The sequence below is a fragment of the Orbilia oligospora genome (genome assembly GCF_000225545.1).
Source record: "Orbilia oligospora ATCC 24927 unplaced genomic scaffold scaffold00006, whole genome shotgun sequence".
Taxonomy (NCBI): domain Eukaryota; kingdom Fungi; phylum Ascomycota; class Orbiliomycetes; order Orbiliales; family Orbiliaceae; genus Orbilia; species Orbilia oligospora.
In genome coordinates, this window is record NW_011645563.1 from 555,781 (window position 1) to 575,930 (window position 20,150).

At 44.8% G+C, this 20,150-nt stretch overlaps 6 protein-coding genes across 6 annotated transcripts; 3 read left to right on the top strand and 3 right to left on the bottom strand.

Moving 5' to 3' along the window:
* Positions 1-325: 325 nt before the first annotated feature.
* AOL_s00006g185 (uncharacterized protein) lies at positions 326-1,208 on the bottom strand (the record flags this gene model as incomplete). Its single annotated transcript, XM_011119494.1, has 3 exons — positions 326-612; positions 691-1,062; positions 1,160-1,208. The coding sequence occupies 3 exons, from the start codon at positions 1,206-1,208 to the stop codon at positions 326-328; spliced, it is 708 nt and encodes a 235-aa protein (XP_011117796.1).
* A 3,593-nt stretch (positions 1,209-4,801) lies between these two features.
* AOL_s00006g186 (uncharacterized protein) lies at positions 4,802-6,374 on the bottom strand (the record flags this gene model as incomplete). The annotated part of the gene is made up of 3 exons (XM_011119495.1): positions 4,802-5,074; positions 5,142-5,871; positions 5,947-6,374. The coding sequence occupies 3 exons, from the start codon at positions 6,372-6,374 to the stop codon at positions 4,802-4,804; spliced, it is 1,431 nt and encodes a 476-aa protein (XP_011117797.1).
* Positions 6,375-7,995: 1,621 nt separating this feature from the next.
* Positions 7,996-10,261, top strand: AOL_s00006g187 (uncharacterized protein; the record flags this gene model as incomplete). The annotated part of the gene is made up of 7 exons (XM_011119496.1): positions 7,996-8,015; positions 8,082-8,106; positions 8,190-8,201; positions 8,289-8,874; positions 8,939-10,028; positions 10,082-10,169; positions 10,238-10,261. The coding sequence occupies 7 exons, from the start codon at positions 7,996-7,998 to the stop codon at positions 10,259-10,261; spliced, it is 1,845 nt and encodes a 614-aa protein (XP_011117798.1).
* Positions 10,262-11,035: 774 nt separating this feature from the next.
* On the top strand, positions 11,036-14,032 carry AOL_s00006g188 (uncharacterized protein; the record flags this gene model as incomplete). Its single annotated transcript, XM_011119497.1, has 1 exon — positions 11,036-14,032. One exon carries the CDS (start codon positions 11,036-11,038, stop codon positions 14,030-14,032), a length of 2,997 nt encoding a protein of 998 aa, XP_011117799.1.
* Positions 14,033-15,192: 1,160 nt separating this feature from the next.
* On the top strand, positions 15,193-15,832 carry AOL_s00006g189 (uncharacterized protein; the record flags this gene model as incomplete). The annotated part of the gene is made up of 3 exons (XM_011119498.1): positions 15,193-15,445; positions 15,522-15,606; positions 15,703-15,832. 3 exons carry the CDS (start codon positions 15,193-15,195, stop codon positions 15,830-15,832), a joined length of 468 nt encoding a protein of 155 aa, XP_011117800.1.
* A 406-nt stretch (positions 15,833-16,238) lies between these two features.
* On the bottom strand, positions 16,239-19,745 carry AOL_s00006g190 (uncharacterized protein; the record flags this gene model as incomplete). The annotated part of the gene is made up of 1 exon (XM_011119499.1): positions 16,239-19,745. The coding sequence occupies one exon, from the start codon at positions 19,743-19,745 to the stop codon at positions 16,239-16,241; it is 3,507 nt and encodes a 1,168-aa protein (XP_011117801.1).
* Positions 19,746-20,150: the final 405 nt, after the last annotated feature.

Consider the following 20,150-nt stretch of genomic DNA (forward strand, 5'->3'; position numbering starts at 1 on the left):
CGTAAACCTACTGGTATGTGGTGAGTTAGAATGTAATTACTTAGGTTACAAATGCATTAGTTTACAATTGCGAGCTTCGCTAATATTGACCCTATGTACTATAATATTACTGCAGCACTGTCATGAGAGGGGGCTCTAGTTTACGAGTCTGCTATCATTTAGGGAAAGCTCTAGGGCGCTCTGCTACTTCTCATTGATGCATTTTGAATTTGTCATAATGAACAGCCGAAATTTATCTATTTATATACCATAACAGGGAGGAAAAAAAGGCTGGATTGTCTTCCGCTTCCACGAGTACCCAAGTAGAGGTTGAGGTATTGATGCTTTATTCTTGTGGGATTATTTTTTGAGGTGGGAGGGCAGCGATCCTGCCAGTATCCCAGGGGTGCTTGTGCGGATGATTCTCAAGATCTAGATCATCAGGGTTAATAGGAGCAGGCGGGTCTTCTTTTGGGGGGACAATGGGCGGGAGTGAGCCTTCAGCCTTGCTATAAGAGCCGTATTCATGGGAGTCCCACCAGCCGCCGGATGAATATTTCGTAGTCATTTCGTTGCAGTGTTTCTTGATAAAGTCGAGATTAGGCCTTCCGTGGGTCATTCCATGGTCCCAAACTATTTCCCCAGAAACGGAAGAGTAAAAAGAATTAGCTATCACAAAATAGGAAGAAGGGGGTAAGGAGGGTGCCTAACAGGTCTGCGGATCCTCAGTTCCGTTGGTAAATAGAACATGTTCCTCCGAACCGGGACTACAAAGCCACCCTTTGCATGTCCAATTCTCCCAACCTGCATCACCATATCTACGAAGGTAGCCACATTCGAACACCCAAGCTTCATATCCGAAGGTAGTTCCGAACAAACCACCTTCGCACTCATGATGAGAATGAGCCCCATTCACGAAATAATACTCAGAGTACTGGTTGTGAAACACAGCTACATTGTAGCCGGGGTATTCCTCTGATAACTGCTGTGCGAGCTGTCTAGGGTATTTGCCTTTTGCGTCCTCAAAGCGAGAGAGTTGGTCCCAAAGCTTCCGCATCAACTCGCCAATTTTGGCGCCGACTTCTGTATTTTTTCCAAGAGGAAAAAGTAGAATGGGTCAATATATCAATCTTCTTTGAACCTGCGACAATTGCTTGAGACCGCATCCAAGGGAGCTTACCACCGGACTTCCAGGCACCCTTCATAGCTTCGGGATCTGAGTTTGGCATTGTTGCGTGTCGAAAAGCGATATATTATAGAAATTAGGAAACGAGAAAGCCCTTCGAGATCTTTTTTTTAAGAACGGAAGAATACTCAATAGATCCGATATCCTGTGATGAGTATGGAGGGTAAATATTAAGAAGGAAACTTCATCAGTGTACCTTCATGGTCCTTTTATACTTGAATTCCAAACTTCCTGTACACATTCGTACGTGTTCTATCGATCTCGTAGCTAGTATAATTTTCGTATTATTCCATGTCATATGCGTCGGCGTCATTGCCCGTAGTAAACTAAACCGACCTACCCCTCTCCTCCTATGTGTCTATCTCAAGCCCAATTTTCATGCATATCAGAGCAAATTAGCCACTTGAGCCGATAAAGTGCACCAATATTCATAATGAAGCCGGTTCCCGTCTTGGAAAAAGCCTGCCGACTGCGAACGCCCTCCCGGCTGCGGTAGATATTATGCTAACATCTCAACTAATCAATCTATGAAATTGAGGTAAAAGGGGGAGAGCCAACTCGCCATGCATACTTACTTAGCCTTAACTGGTGACAAGATCGTACGATACATACCATCTATGTGCATTGAAGCACCTGCAATGTCGATCCGAACTATTCACAATGATATTGCAGGGTACGTACGCCGGACTCGGACAGGTAGCATAAATCTGTGACGATGAGCTCCCTGGACCCTGCACGAAATAATATTCGGAGTTTTGATTATTAAATACTGTATTAAGAGGTTGTGACAGTAGTCCTGGGGGCCCTCCATTCAATTTTTGGGAAGTCTGAATTCACGAAATGGAGTCTCATACATGTGCACCTCGAGAGACTATTCAATTTTGGAGTTCTTTATATATATCAAATTAACGGGAGTGAGTGGTCAGCCTCTTTTCCGCGAACAATAACGTTGATAGTTACATAAATAGGTATATCAGTTCAAATATCGACAACTATATCAAAGCCCAATCACTTCCAGACTGTCAGATAGAAACATTGTGATTCCGAAGGCCTTATTTGAATTCATCGAGTAGACATGGACCCCCAAATACTTCCCAAAATATCATTTTCGAACTGTCAACAGTAACTAGAAATTTGGCGGTCCACCGAACTGGTTAGCTGCTTTCAAAAGCGCCTCCCGACTGCGAAAGCGCCCAGCTGCGAGAATAAATCCGGATCCAAATCAAAAAGAAAAGGAAAAGAGGGAGGGAGGGAGGGAGGGAGGGAGGGAAAGGAAGAAAAACAAGAAGCCAACTCACTCATGTCTACCTCTAAGATGGTATTTATCCGATAATCAATTATATAATTTTTGTCAAAACTACGGCGTGGAACGGATACCAGCAGCATTGCCTTCCAACCAGTATTGATCCCCGGGAGAGCCACATGAAACTTCACTGGCTGGATATATCGGATATCTAGCTTAACAAAAGGGAGAAATAAAGTAGGCTAACACCCCTTAGGTGCTAGTACACACTGCAGCCGTTGTCTTCCCCGAGTCCGACTGCCTCTATTATAATCCAAGATCTCGACCCCGCATCTTCCGCTCGAAATAAAGTGGATACTGCAAGTGACAAATATGCCGCAGCCAGAAAATAGATAACTATAGTATATACCTGAGACTTTCTCTCTATTTTGCTCTTTCTATCCCCATTAGCAGTTTCTATAATCCAAGTCCGACGCAAAATTACAAAAAGTAACAAGGGCGTGTTGGATGTTTGTGTTGCAATTGTTGCAAAATCGTCCGCTTAATGTATGTCTTGGCGTAGCTTCCACCCGATTTTGCTCGCGAGGTACATGTACACACCACCATCCCATCCCCAGAAGCAATTTGGTAATCTGTACCATGTGTAGACATATATATGTGTACGGATTTCATCTGTATGGCAAATGGTCAATGTTCGCAGGTATATCTACCTCTAGAGTGCCTAGATTCAAGACTAATAGATGTAGATGCTCCAAAAAATAATGTGATTCTTGCAAAACTTCAAATATAATCTGCGCTGCTAAGCTTAAGCTTAGCAGCTATCCTAACATGTACAAATTGAGAAGCCATTCCGGTGCCGTAGAGGCTTAGCTAGAGGGGACCAGAGGTTTATAAAGACTTTATAACGATATCTTGAGCTCGCTTCATTTTTGGGAATCTGGAGCCTTTAAGTTAGGAGACACACGCTCATCCGCTGTAAATGTTTCCAAAGACACTGCGCGCGTACTGACCTCCAACGAGCCGGATGCTGATAGTAAAAACGAAATGACATGTCATGAACGACTCACTAGACTCCGATCACCTTTCACCTTCTATAACATAAGTGTTAAATCCTCTGTCGCCTCACACCATTCAGAGTCCAGAGGAATTGTGTAAGTCGCTCTTCGGGAGTGATCTTTAGAGAGCCTCAAGTCGAGTCCTGGATTTTGATTGCACCATTGTATCTTTTTAACTGTCGGTAAATCCTTCTAAGCTCGTTGATAGACCATATGGTTTCCGAGTGATCGGGCCCCAAGCATGCCTTCTGTATCTTTAAGGCATTTTCATGCATTTCGATGGACAATTTTACTCTGGATTGTTGTTGGCCGTAAATTATACCTAGGCTGTTCAACAGCCAGGTAGCAGAAATATCTTCTTCTCTATATTGATTTTGTCTCTTCTGGAGTTCATCCTGTATTCGCGTCTCGCCTTCGGGACTCTGGCGGATTGTATATTCTCGGCATAAGTCTTTGATTGATTTGTTTCATTTGAATCATTCTATTGTGTAGTATCCAAGCCAAGAAGATAGGTTAGGCAGAGACCAGCACTCTTTTCGTGTGTTTCGTCTTCTCGAAATTGAAATTCAAATAGAGATTCAGAGATGTCGGTTCGGAAATTTGTAATGTTACTGGCTGTTAGGAAAAACTCCCATACAGATGAATAAAAAAATCTGAAGCTATCTGTTTCAAGTACGTATTCGACAAATGGATCACACCAATCCAAGATGGTACCAATCTGTACGGGGAGACTCTATTCGCTCCAAAGGTCCCCAGTACGGGTCCAGAGTACAAATTTCATTTTAGGCAATCGAAGAAGACGAGAAGCCGCATAAATCGTCATTATCACTTTTCTCGTTAATTTAGCAGCTCAGGTGTTAAAAAAATATCCGTTCCCTCTTTGTGATATTTTAATGATAATCTCTGAAGAGAAGTCTTTGGTCGCGTCTTGCTCGTGAAGGTGGTTGAGTCCGTCTCGGATATATCTACTGATATCCTCACTGGTACTCGAGTTGTCGAGTTTGAGATATCAATGGCATTTGAATTTTCGAGCTTGATTTAGGGCACGAAAAGGACATCCGCAGGTACCCCATCATCCCAAAAGTTTCTTGACTAAATAAAATGGTTTAAATATTTGGGTTTGCCTTTGTGAGTCTGAAGGGTTTTTGTATGGTTCAATAAGGATCGTATATCTCATCAAGCCCGTCGACGTCGATTATGATATAAAGGCGACTGAATTACTGGGTCGTCTACCACTCTATAATAAATGTTGGTAGATGTTTGAGCTGCTGTAAAATTTTTTTGATAATACTGCAGAGGATGACAGTTTCAATCCAATCGAGACCGGCTATTCTTGCATTAAAACACACCGTCTATTGTTAGAGATCTGATCCTGGAGAGAACCCTTACCCGCTCGTCACCCGTTCCATCATATATGGCTTCGACACTAGGGGATCTGGTAATTCTCAAAGAGCGATTATTTAAAGAATCACGATCAAGCCATTCTTCGTATGTAGGCTTGCCCTTGTTGATGAGCATTTGCCCCGACGAATGGGTGCGACGCTGATTAGGGTAAGTATCGGAGACCCATTTCGTGATTTCATTTCTCCTCCAAAAATCAGAGGAAATGTTCTGAATCGCTCGACGAAATTAGGATACGTGCTTCTATATATCATAGTACTAAGATTGGCATATCTACCTTATAGTCTCGATTTACTGGGATATTTATCTTCGAACCCACCCTCCGCGGCTCTACTTCACCCACCCTCGTTGTAATGTCTTTTACAGCATCGATCTGCTCGTCCAAAAAGATTTTGGGTTGTTGAATCCCCTTAATAATACCTCCAACATCCGGTTCCAATTCGCTGTTCGGTCTATGGACTGATTCTGGGGACTCAACCGATCCTGAAGCGACTATGGGCTTATACCATTCACTATTATAAATATCAGAAGCAAATACCGGCAAACTAAAAACTGATAAGTTGGATATTTCCCCCCAGCTGACTTTCGAGAGCGCGGACATTGCGACACCACGCTCCGATCCTCTGCGGCTTAGAAGCGACGTCGTCGACTGCGATAGAAAGCCGAAACCGGACCTCTTGTAGACCCATGAGGTTTTTAGATCCTTCTCAAACTCGAATATCGGGCCCTTACGCTTTTCAAAGAATTTGGAGCCGAGGAAAAAAGATAACATGGATGTTTTTGAAACACTGGAGTCGTTGCTTTGTTTTGAAACAATCGTTAAGGCGTCATCGCGAACACTGGCGGCTGAAAGCGTCATAACATCCGGAACGGGCATCATAGTCATGGATTCTGGTATAGCTCTTCGACGTTCGAGTTGTGCGACTAGACCTTGATCTTGTCGGAGAGTTTGGTTCACCAATCTACAAAGATGTTGCATTGATTTCTGTGCCTCTTGCAAGGAATAACTGCCGAAATACGCCCACAGATTAGCCTCGAAGCAAATGAGTGGGGGTGTAGATTCATGTCACTAAATATTATACCATTGAAGGATGTTCAGCATCATGGATAGTGACGACTTATGGTTCTGCAACCGACAAATGACTTCCAAGATTTCCTTTTCCTTAATAAGCCATTTACCCCGGTCGAATACTGACATCTGCCTGTCAGGCCGCACAAAGTCAACATGTCTCTCCAAATCCGAGTATGTAAGAACGAATCCCGTCAGCGTAACCGAAATGTGTTCTAGCAAGATGAGAGCTCGTCTATTCTCTGTAACGGTTTGCTGGTCCAGAACGTATATATGGATTTGTTCTAGAATGATTGTCGTTTCTTTAAGTTCAGATGAAACAGCCTTGACAGAGTCCGGAGCATCTGCGACTTTGTCTGCGATGTTGACAAGCCATGGGACCAGCTTGGCGCCGGCCGCCAATAGTCCGACAATCGAAGCTGCGATCCCCAGTGCTTCCATATTGTAAGAATAGTTGGGATCGTAATTACTGGTATCTATAGAACTAGATAGGACGCCCGACAGCCGTGTGAGCTGCGCTTCCTTGTTCCGATGCAGTTTACTGTTGCTAGAATAGAGGCGTAGGAGGAATTGATCCCTCACACGATTATGCAGGTGGTGACGAAGATATACCTACAAAAATGCCTGCGAGGCTGTTGAAAATGGTGCATGCTTAGCCAATTGGCCTTTCCTGAAAACTTCGCCCACGTATTAATTGATTGGTATACGACCTTGTCAAACCTTGCAGGTTGCAGCATGTATGCATAACTCCTGAACTTTTGAGATCAAACTAGAATTCTCTAATAGGTACCCCTTCAGAATAGACTTCCTTTGCGAGCAAGACGGGGAGTGGGGTCAATTAGTAGTCTGCCTATCAGAAAATATACAGTCTCGTAACGAAAATATATACGCTATCATAAGAGGTATATAATTACAACTCAGCATAGTATGTACATGTACATGGTCTAGTATCATATGATCTCGACGCCAGCGACGCGCCTTGTACATGTTGACAGCCTTGTCGCCCACATGCACAATCACCAATACTAGATTCACTCTATAAAGTATACATCTCTGCACCCATTTGAGCCTTGTGACATGCATCTACCACCACTCTTACGGGCTTAAGCGACCTAGCCTCGAGACTAGTACTTAGCTAGCCTCCGCCCCTACTAGCGCTAGTTCTACTCCCTCCATATCGCTAAAATTGTCGAGTTTAGTGAAGCGTGGAGCGGCTGCGATACTAGTATTAACGTGTTGTATTTTGTTCTGTGTGTGGGACCTGTGTATCTAGCGTGCATAGATACACAGTCTCGACTGTACTGATACCAACGAGACCAGTCTCGACACCCTCGGTACCTCCAAATTGCAACGTATACAACACATAGGATATGTATTGAGCATCAGGTGAAATAGTGAGATATCTAGACTAGGTGAGATATATGATCTTCTTATGGTTTAAATTTTGTGATCTAAATTGGTAGTCTGGATGCGATACCATCTCTTCTACACACCCGGCCATTATATCCGTGGTCCGGTGCCGTGCTACATATTAATATTCTAACTACTACGTAGCTACTTCGATCATAGTTCTGCTGGCTGAATAGAGCCTGTGTGGAAGGAAGGTTTTTTCACCAATCAGAAATCGATGTGAATGTGACGTCCTTTGCATAAAGTCCCCTGAGAAAAGCCCCTTGCGAGCTGTTCTAGGTACTAGTTAGCACAGAGTCCACCTGGAGAATTGTTAGAATTGTTAGGATTGTTAGAATTACACTCGCTCTCATTCGCCAGGAACAGATTCTGCCGTCAGATCGGACAAACCTTCCCGATTGGGACAACGAGCCACAAAAAATTCCACAAAGAAAAAAAAGACAACAGCTCAGCAACAACAAAAACTGGAGCTGGCAAATGTTAGACGAGCTCGTTTCTTGTCCCAGAACCTGCTTCCTGTTTAGCATCATTCTTACATCCAATCCCAGGGCATCCAACCTCCACCTCTCCCATCGTTTCCCGTCCTTCTACCTTCACAGTAGTAGTAGTATAGTCTCGAATCACCGTTTGGTGGTGCGACGGTTTCTTCGCCATGGCTGATAAGCTCACTCGGTATGACTATGAGGCTTCGAACTGTTGCTGTGCCTATGACGATACTAACAGCTGAGTGTCCTACAGTATCGCTATTGTTAGCAGCGACAAGGTAAGCACATCACCACATTCACCCCCCTATCAAAGTTTTTCCCTTAAGACCTCTGCTAACTAGTCCTTTTTTTTTTGTTGTAGTGTAAACCAAAGGTATTCCCTTGTCGCCGATATCGTCAAATACCCCGCGATTTTTCTTCAAAGACGCTAAAAATTACCCCCCTAATTGTCGCCCTATAGAAATGTCGACAAGAGTGCAGAAAGTCCTGCCCAGTCGTTAGGACAGGAAAACTCTGTATCGAAGTTACCCCGGAGTCTAAAATTGCCTTCATCTCCGAGCGACTATGTATCGGTTGTGGTATCTGTCCTAAGAAATGTCCCTTTGGCGCCATCCACATTATCAACTTGCCTACAAATCTCGAAACCCAAGTGACCCATCGATACTCTGCAAACTCGTTCAAACTTCACAGATTACCGACTCCTCGTCCGGGACAAGTTTTGGGATTGGTTGGAACTAACGGTATCGGGAAAAGTACCGCTTTAAAGATTTTGGCAGGAAAATTGGATCCAAATTTGGGACGATATGATAACCCACCAACATGGGAAGAAATCCTAAAGTACTTCCGTGGAAGTGAATTGCAAAATTACTTCTTGAGGCTGTTGGAAGAGCATTTAAAGGCCATCATCAAGCCTCAGTATGTTGACCAGCTTCCGAAAGCCATGGTCAGGGAAAAGGCAAGAAACCCGAAGTTGGACACGACTGTTGGTGGTCTCTTGAAAAGCAAGAACGATCGAGATGTTCTCGATCACGCTTTGGATATCTTGGGTGCGTAAGAACCGATTTCGAACGAAGGCAACGGGCCGGAGCACTAACAAATATCTGTGAATAGAACTTAAGCAAGTCGTTGATCGTGAAGTCAATCTTTTGTCTGGTGGAGAGTTGCAGCGTTTCGCTATCGGAATGGCTGTCGTTCAAAAAGCCGATGTCTACATGTTTGACGAGCCGTCTTCATTCTTGGATATCAAGCAGCGTCTCAAGGCTGCTAATACCATTCGTGAAATCGTCAAGGAAAACGACCAGGGATACGTTATCGTCGTAGAGCACGATTTGTCAGTTCTCGACTACCTTTCCGATTTCATCTGTGTTCTTTACGGTAAACCCGCTGTCTATGGTGTCGTCACACTCCCAGCCTCGGTCAGAGAAGGTATCAACATTTTCTTGGATGGTAACATCCCAACTGAAAATTTGCGTTTCAGAGAAGAATCACTTCAGTTCAGGATCGCAGAAGCTACGGACGAGTTCGCGGTCGACAGAAGCAGAGCATTCAAATACCCAGCGATGAAGAAGACCCAGGGCGACTTCTCGATTTCCATCGATGCCGGTGAATTCACCGACTCCGAAATCATCGTCATGATGGGTGAGAACGGAACTGGAAAGACTACATTCTGTAAACTCCTTGCCGGCCTCGATCAACCAGACGCTGAATCTAGCAAGGTTCCACAAATGGCGATATCTCTCAAGCCACAGACTATCACCGGTAAATTCCCAGGAACTGTCCGACAACTTTTCTTCAAGAAAATCAAGGCTGCCTTCTTGAACCCTCAATTCCAAACCGACGTCTACAAGCCACTCAAGATCGACGACTTCATTGACCAAGAAGTCCAGAACCTCTCTGGTGGTGAACTTCAAAGAGTCGCTATTGTTCTCAGCTTGGGTAAACCCGCTGACATCTACGTCATCGATGAGCCTTCTGCATACCTCGATTCCGAACAGCGTATTATCGCAGCCAAGGTTATCAAGAGATTCATTATGCACGCCAAAAAGACTGCCTTCATTGTAGAGCACGATTTTATCATGGCTACTTATCTAGCTGATCGTGTTATCGTCTTCGAGGGTCAGCCTTCCATCAAGGCTAAGGCTACCAAGCCACAGTCGCTCCTCACTGGTTGCAACCAGTTCTTGAAGTCGTTGGACGTCACGTATGTATCCCCTTCGCTCTGAAACTTTCGAAAGAAGCTAATGCTGTACCTAGTTTCCGTCGTGATCCTGTATCTTACCGTCCACGTATCAACAAATTGCACAGTCAGCTTGATCAAGAGCAGAAGCTTTCTGGAAACTATGTGAGTTCCGAATATGGAAAAACTTAACTTCCTCAAGTTACTAACCTTTTATTTTCCCTGTTCAATAGTTCTTCCTTGAGGAGACCTCCTAAAGACCTCCTTCCTTTAACCTATTAACTATAAGCGAATATGCATAATTGCAAAGTATGTCCTCTAGCCCCTATCTTCAGAATTCAAGACAGCTTTACAACAGTATTACGGATTTTTCTAACACACATGCCTTACCCTTGATAGTATTTCATCCGACCATTCTCGACGGGAACCCGAGCTCTGTAAACGAATCCTTCGTATTCGTCATGATATGAGAAGTCTTGTTGACGATTAAAATACCCGCGAGAGGTTGGAAGAGACTCGTATTTCCGGGGATCTTTGCTTTCATGCTTCCATTTTTTCTATGTAATCTAATTATTCATTTTCTTTCGTGTTAAAAGTGATAGATACCTACTTGCAATCGAATTGTCATACCATCAGCAGGCCGGAATGAAGCGTAAATACAACAAAAACAACAAATTTCCTACAACCCAGTTACAATGCACATGGCTTGTTGGTTCATTATTTGCATCACCACCATCATACAATGTAACTTTTACCCGAATCCATAAGCTCATAAGGTTAATGCTATCCTAGGGATGCATTAGTGAGGTAGAAGGAGATTGTTTTTAGACTCGCCCTACATGTCGACGGCGAATTGAGGGGATTCGAGCTGAAGTATATATCCCGTGCTTCTTTCCGGACATGCCTCACCACATGGTCAAATTAATTTCCCCACGAGGCTATCCAACCTCAAATTCTAGATGAGGGTTCATATCTTGATAATACATACTAGTATTCCCAACTGAAGGGCAAAAAATACCCCTCCTAAGATTATGACGCTAAAACCAACATCAAGGCGAATCCACGCCTCCCCACTCACATTCACATATCTAATCCTCATCACACTACAATTATTCCCCCCAACATACGGATACTGGGACAGCTTTGCCTTCGGAAACGGAAAATGGTTTGAACGTGCTCGAGATAACATCGGAAACCTACAACGGAACGCAACAACAGACATCTATGACTGTCATAAAATAAGCACTCGTAACGCTGACGATCCACCATTGGATGGTGCGATTGTTTGGAACCGCCCCAACGAGCCCGCTATACTCGGGCTAGCACTCTATGCGGATAGCACTTGTGGGAAATCCATCTATGCGCTGAACAAGGGGAGACCATTGGCGATTATGATTCTGGATAAGAAACGACTGAGGGGGTTACATATTGCCAATTTCAGGAATTTGGATGGCATGAAACCACCGGCGTTGATAAGAGAGAGGAGAACTGAAACGGCACAGGCGATCAGGGTGTCGGATGAAATCAAAAGCACTAGATTCCTTCGAGATATCCCACCGGAGGAACTTCCGAACTCGATAGTCTGGTGGGATAAGTTTGAAAAAAGACATGTCCTCAACGACGCTGTAAGCTGGGCGAACGCGGTACTTTACGAATCGCTTAGGGATAAAAAATTGACTTATAGATTCCTCAGAGAGGTTGTCGAAAGGGCTGTCAATGGAAAGGCTTCTATGGCAACTGGGAATTCGGAGGCTCTGATGGCGAGTATTAATAGAGATGCGGGTCTTGGTCATAACAATTGGCAGCTTTTTTTGCCTCCTCCGGATCCCACGCTTGGTTTGACACTCGCAGGTGAGACGGACGATGATTATGGACTCCATATTCAGGAGTTTGGTGATTTTGATAGTAAGTTGGGGCCGGCATTAACTACAGCCGCTGGCGGACGTCTGAGTTTGGTACCCATCCCTCCTGTTACAACAGGTCGCCAACCTCGGGTTCAAAGCTTCGGTATTCAAATGGCACAGCCTGAACCCCAGCTTCAACAAGTGGCGCCTGTATCTCAACTTCAACAAGGTCAAGAAGCACCCGTATCTCAACTTGAAAGTATAGCTCTGGAAAACCCTAGTCTACAAAACAACCCCAGTACCGGCAGCGCAGATTCACTATTCAGCGAAGAGAGGGCAGATATCCCAGAAGACCTACGACTAGCATTACAACAAATCGAGCGACAAGTAGAAGCTCACGATCCAACTACCATAATCGCAAGATTAGACATCCCGGCAGATAAACTAACTGCAGCGTTTAACGCAGCATCAGACAAAAAGGCATGGCTGGACAAAATAGAAGACAGGGAAAGAATGAACATGCGTGTTCTACTCCTGATAGCGGACTGGTATGGAGAATATGAAGAGAAACGACGAGGTTTACAGCCAGGGACTCTTACCACACAGGGCTCTTGGACGAATTTGGATATAAATACTTCAGAGCTTTACCCGGAGCTACGAAAAGTGTTTGATAGAGCTCCGGATAAGATGCTGTGGTATTCACTTATGGAGTCCCGCCAGAAATGGAATATGCGCGCGTTAAGATTCGCGAAGGATCTTTATCAAGATTGGCTTCGCCTTCAACCGATGGAATCTGAAGACCAGTCAATGAGGGCTCATCAGGGGAGTACTAGCTCTGAAGAGGGTGACAGGGATGATACGTTTGAAGAGAACGCCCAAGAGACGCAAAATGAAGTTACATCTATTCTGGAGCAAAACGATAATGGTATTATTCTCCAACAGGTTCAACAGAATGCAGTACCCGAGGATACTATAATTCAGATTGAACCAAATGTGGATGCAATAGCTGAAGTTGATAATCCAATCAACCTTATCGACCCTATCACTGACAGTTTTTTTGCCGCCCCCGACTCTCCAACCTTCGTTACATCAGACGAAGTTAATTTGGAAAATCCAGCTTCCTCAAATCCCGAGCGTGATCTCAATCCTAGGCCTGAGGCTATAGAATTGGAGAACGAACCCCAACAACGGTCTTCCGACATCCCTATTACGATCACTGAGCAACAAAACCAACCAAACCCACGAGGCGTCCTTCGTCTTCAAAAAGAGGGATTAGATCCAAATAATCCCTACATGATAGACGATTTATTTAAATATTTCGACCCTGAGAGCGATGCCTTCAAGGACATTTTGAACTTCAACCCACGGTTGGTTCAGGAAATCACCAAGAACCCCGGAAAGGTGCTTGGAATCCCAAATTTCGGGATGAGGCACTACGTCCCACGAGTACCGGATTTTAATATCGATCTTGAAGATTCAGCCTTGTTTGATACACCTTCGGGGACGATCAGTGAAAGTGACATATATGAAGAGGAACTGAGCCCAGAAGAGCTACGAGAAAAGATAGCAGAAGAAACAGCAGCAGAAGCAGCAGCACTAGAAGCAGAAGGGGAAAGGTTGGAAGGGGGACCGCTAGGAAGTGAATCAGGAGAGATAACAAGAGAGGAAGTCGTAGAATCAGAAGTACCAGAAAGGAGAAGAGGAGGAGGAGCTATCGAAGAAGAAATCCTAGAATCCAAGGGAAATGTAGAACCCGAGCCCGAAGAAGTTACATTCGAAGAACAAATACAATCTCTCGAACCGCTTCTCGGCGGCCGTCCCGCAAGTGAAGTCATGGAAGAGATAGAGGACGAACTAGAAAATATACCACCCGAGGAACAATCACGACGAAGCACCCGCTACAACGGAGTTCGACCTCCGCCAAGGATCCGCCAGGATTGGGATTTGGAACCAACTTTTAAGCCAAGATGGACAGCTAACCAAGCGAGAAGGAATAGGAGAAGGAGATCTAGACTTACGAATATGGCAGATATGGTCGAAGATGTTCCGGCTGTCCAACAAACAACTAACCACGAACAAGAACCACCTGTACGAAAAGTTGAATTTTGGGATAGGCCTTTAGAAGATCGACGGAATCGGAATTCATTAATTAAAACTCGTGGATCAAACCGAGACAACGACTAGGAGAAGAAAAAACCAAAGAAACTTGTCACATTGCATAGAGGAATGAATTGCGAAGGATGAAGGTTTCGGTATCAATTCCCATTGGCAAAAGGGTGAAAAGATCAGAACAGTTTGGCCAGAAAATACGAGTATAGTGTTCTTGATAGGCCCGTTTGTACTTACCCTAGTTGACTAAAAATTCAAATTAATTTACTAGATTTTTCAGCCTTTGTGGATAAAGCGCGTAGATAATTAATTATCCTTTCGAGGCGATATGCGACATCGGGTCTTGGAAATATGTTTTTCCGAAAAAAGTACGAGCTGGATTAGTCAAGGTATCCCAGGTCCATATAAAGCCGTTTAGTAAACATGAATTATACTTGTAAAAAAGAAAGAAAAAAGGGGGGGAGGACCGCTAAAACGGAGAGCCTCAAGTCGACTCGTATCGTAGAAAGAATTCGTTCCACGTGCGGAGGAGTGCCGAAGCAGCATGATCATGATCATTAATTGCAATCATCCCAAAATAACTATCGAGCTATATACAGAAAAACTCCCCTTCCGAGGACTAGGCTAGCTAGCCCGTGTGGAGTTATGTAACGGGAAGCCAAAACATGAAACAATAACCTACGTACTACAAAGCTTCGTAAATCTGCAGAATTGCGAGACTACGCTCGAAATCCTTGAGCGCCTCCCGTACCCTCCCGCCCGTCTAGCTCTTGCGGTTGTTACATAGTTGAGCTCTCTTCCCCCCGGGAAGGAACCTTGTAAATGTTGCACTGCATGGATCCGGATCTTCAAGCCTCCCTTCAGGATGGTGTTTAGTGATCAGGCCCACACGGCCAGATGCGCTGCGCTCTCTATATGGCGAAAATATGCAACATTAACAACGCATCTATGCTATGCCGTAGCCCAACTGCCGACGCTAACATCGGAGATCAAGTTTACGAATACTCAAGGGTTCTGAGGGATAGTTCGATATTGATATCAAGATATCAAACCGAAATATTTCAATTGATATAAGTATATAAAGATAGAACGGCACCTCTTACAAAACTTTCTATCTCCCATCATCATCACAGATCAGTAGACCACCAAAGACATTCTCAAATATAATATCTAATATCTAATCAACTTCAAGAAATTGACTATCAAGTCCTTTCCAAATTAGATCCTCAAAAAAGATGAAGACCACTCAGATCGCCCTTTCTTTCCTCTCTTCCCTCCTCTTCTCTTCGCAAGCTCTGGCTCTACCCACCACGAGCAGCGAGACCACCCCCTTCTACTACTCCGAAACCCTGGCTTTGCCAACCAGCGATGCTGTAAATCTCGAAAAGAGAGCTCTAGCTACCCTCACTGTCATCGTCTGCCAGAATATCAATGGCGCCCAACCTTGTGTCGGGTTAGACGTCACCGGCGCTCAAGTGAACCAGTGCAGTATGTCAATTTCCATTGCATACCCCCACTAACCGAGAAATAAGTGTCACTAATCCTTAACACAACAAATTTATAGTTAACTTCCAAGGCGCCTGGAACGACTCGATCAGCAGCTTGAGAATCGGAACAACTCCTGGTTGGGGTGGATGTGAATTCTACTTGTAAGTTTCTTTTTTTTTTTTTCAACCAGAAGGCAGATATATACTAGGAACACGAGTTATGTTTATAACTAACAATGTGATTTTTCTTCATTGTAGGAACTGGAACTGCGATACTGCCATTTTGCCAGCTCCAAATGGTGCTCAGTACTTCGATCTTCGATATGTTGAGAATAACCTTAACAGGAATGATATGATCAGCAGCTTCAGATGTGTCGCTAGGGCTTAGATCTATCAAGGGAATGTTAGGATGTATCCCTAGGGTCCGGGTGTTGGTCTTCATTTAACTTAGATTTGTTGAAGATTCACTTCATGATAGACTGGAATTTACCTAATTTATGTTATATCTTATTTTGATCTCCCAGGCTTAAATAGTCTGGTTTTCCAAAGTCTGAATATATATATATATATATATACTTGGGTATGGTAAAAAGAAGTGGCCTACAAGCTTAAGAGTAACAGTGTCTCGTGAAAATCTCGGTAAAGCATAAACTTTTGGGTATCCTTTTAACTAGTATGTACAAAGTCCCTAGGACAATAAGTAAGACTAAAGTATGTACACCGAATCATATACAAGACCAAGAATATACTATACTGGTCTAGCATGCAAGACCGGGCGTGACTTAATTTTCAAATCACTCCTCATCCACATCTCTCGCCCCAAAGTCCTTCAAAAGCCTCAACGCCGGCTTCTTAAGCCCAAACCCTTCATACTCCCCAATACTCTCATAAACCGTCTTCCCCGTCACGGGATTCCTAAAATTTGGATCCGCCCCAGCCTTCAAAAGCCAATACCCACAAGTAACAGACTCCGTAGTCGCCCCCTCAGCAATCGATAACCCGGCTCCGCGTCGATTTATAAAAAACAACGGCGTTCTCCCTTGCCCATCAACAGCATTTACATCCGCTCCAGCTTCGATTAATGATCTGACGAGTCCCACGGAACCGATTTTAACACTGAGATGTAACGAAGTAGTTTCCTTCCCATCCATACTTTTCCCTAGCGCGATCTTTAATCGTTGTTCTGGTGTAGCAAGGATAAGCATCAAAGATGCCTTCCGTCGACAATTTTTGATGGCGTAATGAAACGGTAATTCAACCGGTGTCTCTTCATCTCCTTCCCTTCTGGGTAACGGGGCCATGGGATCGAACCTAGGATCGTCCATTACATATCTAATAACATGAAGGTCTCCATAAAACCCAAGAGATTCCTGAACGAAAGACCCCCCGTCTTCATTAACCGCAAAGATGTCCGCGCCCATGGATAGCAGATCCTCCACGAGGGGATAAAAACGACAGAATGAAGTCCAGCGGAGCGATAACTTAGATATTAGTTCTACTCCGTTAGGGTCTTTAAGCCTTAGTTCTGCGCCAGAATCCATGAATTCTTTGACAATTGGGTATAAGTTCTGTTGACACGCATAATCGATCGGTCGTAGACCCGAAGAATCGGGGGTATCGAACACGGATTTGGTTCCAGGGTGTTGCATGAGTAACTCCAGAGCTGCCCGTTCGGAATTAGCAGTGGTCCAGCTGCTGGACATGGCGAGATGAGTTACTGCGGTTCGATTCTCGTTGTCTCGAATTGTGGGGTCGGCACCGTGTTCTAGGAGTCTTTGGATGATTCCTGATTTCAAGTTTGTATGAGCTAGTCGTTCGAAACAGCGCATTAACGGTGTGGCTCCAGAGTTATCTTGAACATTGACATTGGCTTTGTGGACGGTTATGAGACGATCGACGACTCTGTAGTGTGCTGATTCGCAGGCTTGGTGTAGTATTGTCGCACCGGTCTCTTCGTCGGTGTAATCCAACAATGTCGTCCCGGGGAGTTGTTCTACCAGGTCCATATAGAAGAGAGGTATTGTCTCTCTACCATCGTCCCATGAAAAGGAGTTACAAAGCGCGGGTATAAGGTACTCCGGGGTCTTAAACTCAGGTCGGAATTGAAGAAGTTCTCTTATACCGCCGAGAGACCAGATTGGGAAAACTGGGGGGTCGGAAAGAGTCTCCCAGATTTCCTTCCAAGGGAAATTCTCACTTTCAGACTCATGAGATCTAGCATATTGTATAATACTATTAATCGCCCCAGCTTTAACCAACCCTTCCATACCCGATCCAACATAGGGCTCGTAGTTCTTCAGTATAGTATCCTGCCAATCTGGTGTTAACAGTTGTAAAGCGTTAATCAACCTCCGATTTGGCGGTGGGAAAGCAGAAAGCATCATTTCAAAAAACGATTTATCCGTAGCGATTTCGTAAGCGGCCATCTCTTCCGGAAAATTACTCCAAATTAATCGTAGGACGTCGGTAGTTGCGAGATCACAATAGTCGACTAGATGGCCTATCAGGCGATCCGGGGGACCCTTAGCTTTCTTCTCGATCAACCACTTTACGATATCCCTACTAGAGCCGTAGACCAAAGCAGAGCTAAGGGCCGTTGAACTTTCTTGGAAACCACCACGTTTCCCAATGATATTGATATCCTCTTCAGTATATTGCGGAAGCAAGGCTTTCACAACTTTTAAATTATTCTTGATTACCGCGGTGTTCAGCGGCGTGAAACCATCGGCATCCTGCGCTGTCGGGCTAGCTCCGTATTCTATCAGGAGTCTTACTATGCTCCCGGTTAGTACTTGTTTAGCTTTATCGGTATCCCTAGTGCCATGGGCAGGGTGCATTGGAGTCTTCAGATAGCTCAGGCCGTTCGGGTTCGCGCCTGCCTTCAGTAGATACTCCACAACATCTATAAAACACTCTTCGGCAGCGCAGTGAAGAGCAGTACGCCCCATATCACAAGGAACATCCACGGTAGCTCCGTTTTCCAACAAAATCTTGACTGCCTCTAACTTCCCCTTTGAAGCGGCCATATGAAGCGGCGTGCGGCCATCGTCGTCGATTCCATCGATTAGATCTTTACAACCCGGTTGTTCTAGTAGAAACTTTAGCATAGAAGCCGGCTGTTTACGAAATATAACTTCGTGGAGATAATTCCCATTCCCAATCATTCCGGTAGCTTTGATATCGGCGCCGTGTGATATCAGGACGGAAACTACCTCCTTATGTCCAGCTCTGATGGCGATGCATAGAGCAGTAGACATTTCGTATGTCGTCGGCGGCTGTTCAAGCGCGGCGTCGACAAACTCTGTGATACCCCAAGACGAAAGGCGAGTCACAGGACCATCCATCCATGCAAGATACCTAACAGCCAATTGGTGTCCGTTGTATGAATCATTGGGGTGGAAATAATAAAAGTATGCCTGTAACCAAGCCCCATAATAAGAAGTTTTGTCGGTGGTCCAAAATTTCGAGGCTAGATCGATGAGAAGGCGTCTGTAGGACCAAGACGAGATACAGTGACCTGGCCAGTGGACCGCAGCGTATCTGAGAAGCGGATAGGCGGTTTCCCGCTCCTCCTGCTCTCTGATGCTATGGAATGGACCCGATTCCCCATATTTTGCCATGTATAAAAGCAAAACCCGGGCTAATTCGAAATGACCAAGTTCCTCTTCGATCAAGAAATAGGAGTTCTGAGGCCCAGTGGCCTGCATCCTTCGAGCGACCAACATTTGGTGGAAATACTTGCTTTTGAACATGACATAGCCATGATCATCGATTTCCAAAATCCCACGACGTATGTTCGGTCCGAAGAGGTCCGCGGTTGCCTCAGAAGGTAAATCATCGATAGCCAATTTTACAATCTCCTCGACCTCAGTCGCTTTCAACCTCCTGCATGCGACTGCCAGCGTCTGAAATATCTTCCGCGATACTCTTCTATCGACAGGGTCGATGATTGTTAATAAAACTTGAAGCCATTCTTCCCGTTGCTCCTCAGACTTTTCTACCCTTAGTTCTTCTATATCGAAACGTGGGATCCGTGAAATAAGAACCCCCTTCTGTTTTAAATCATCTTGACGGGCCCTTATGATCTTCTTGGCTGCCCTGTTGCGTTTTGATACCAAAATGTGTTGGATTGGCGCAGTCTGTCTAGGCCGTGGGCCTGGTGTGCCATAAAACCTCAGACCATTCGGCTTTAAAATGTTAATGTTGTCATTCTGATTATAAATAGCGGGCCATTGCGGCTTTGGATTCGAATTCGCCAGCCGTACCGTCGACCGCACAGTCGTCGCGGCTGCTCTTCGCATCGTCGGTTGTGCCGGAGCATAGAACGGAAGGTTCTTTTGGTCGTTGAAACAAGTGGTTCGAAGGCCTAACAAAGCACCTAATTTTTTTTTCAGCCTCGGCTTACCGCAAACAGGTAAATATGCACGGACAAGGGTGTAATCGAGTAGCAGGGCAGGCGCGGGGAAGCTGCGAATGGGAACTGGGGACCTAATACGGAGTATAACCTAGGCACATGCCAAAAATGCTGGTACTAAGCTCGGCTGCCCCAGATCTGGTCATTCTCCGGCCTTCGCTGTTAAAGCGTGTTCTGTTCCGTTCCGTTCTTTTCTTCCTTTCTTTCTTTCTCGTGATGCTTTTTACTCGGGTTTCTTTTCTTCATATCGGACTCTGATAGACTTACTTTTATTCTCGTTCATTTCTGCGCT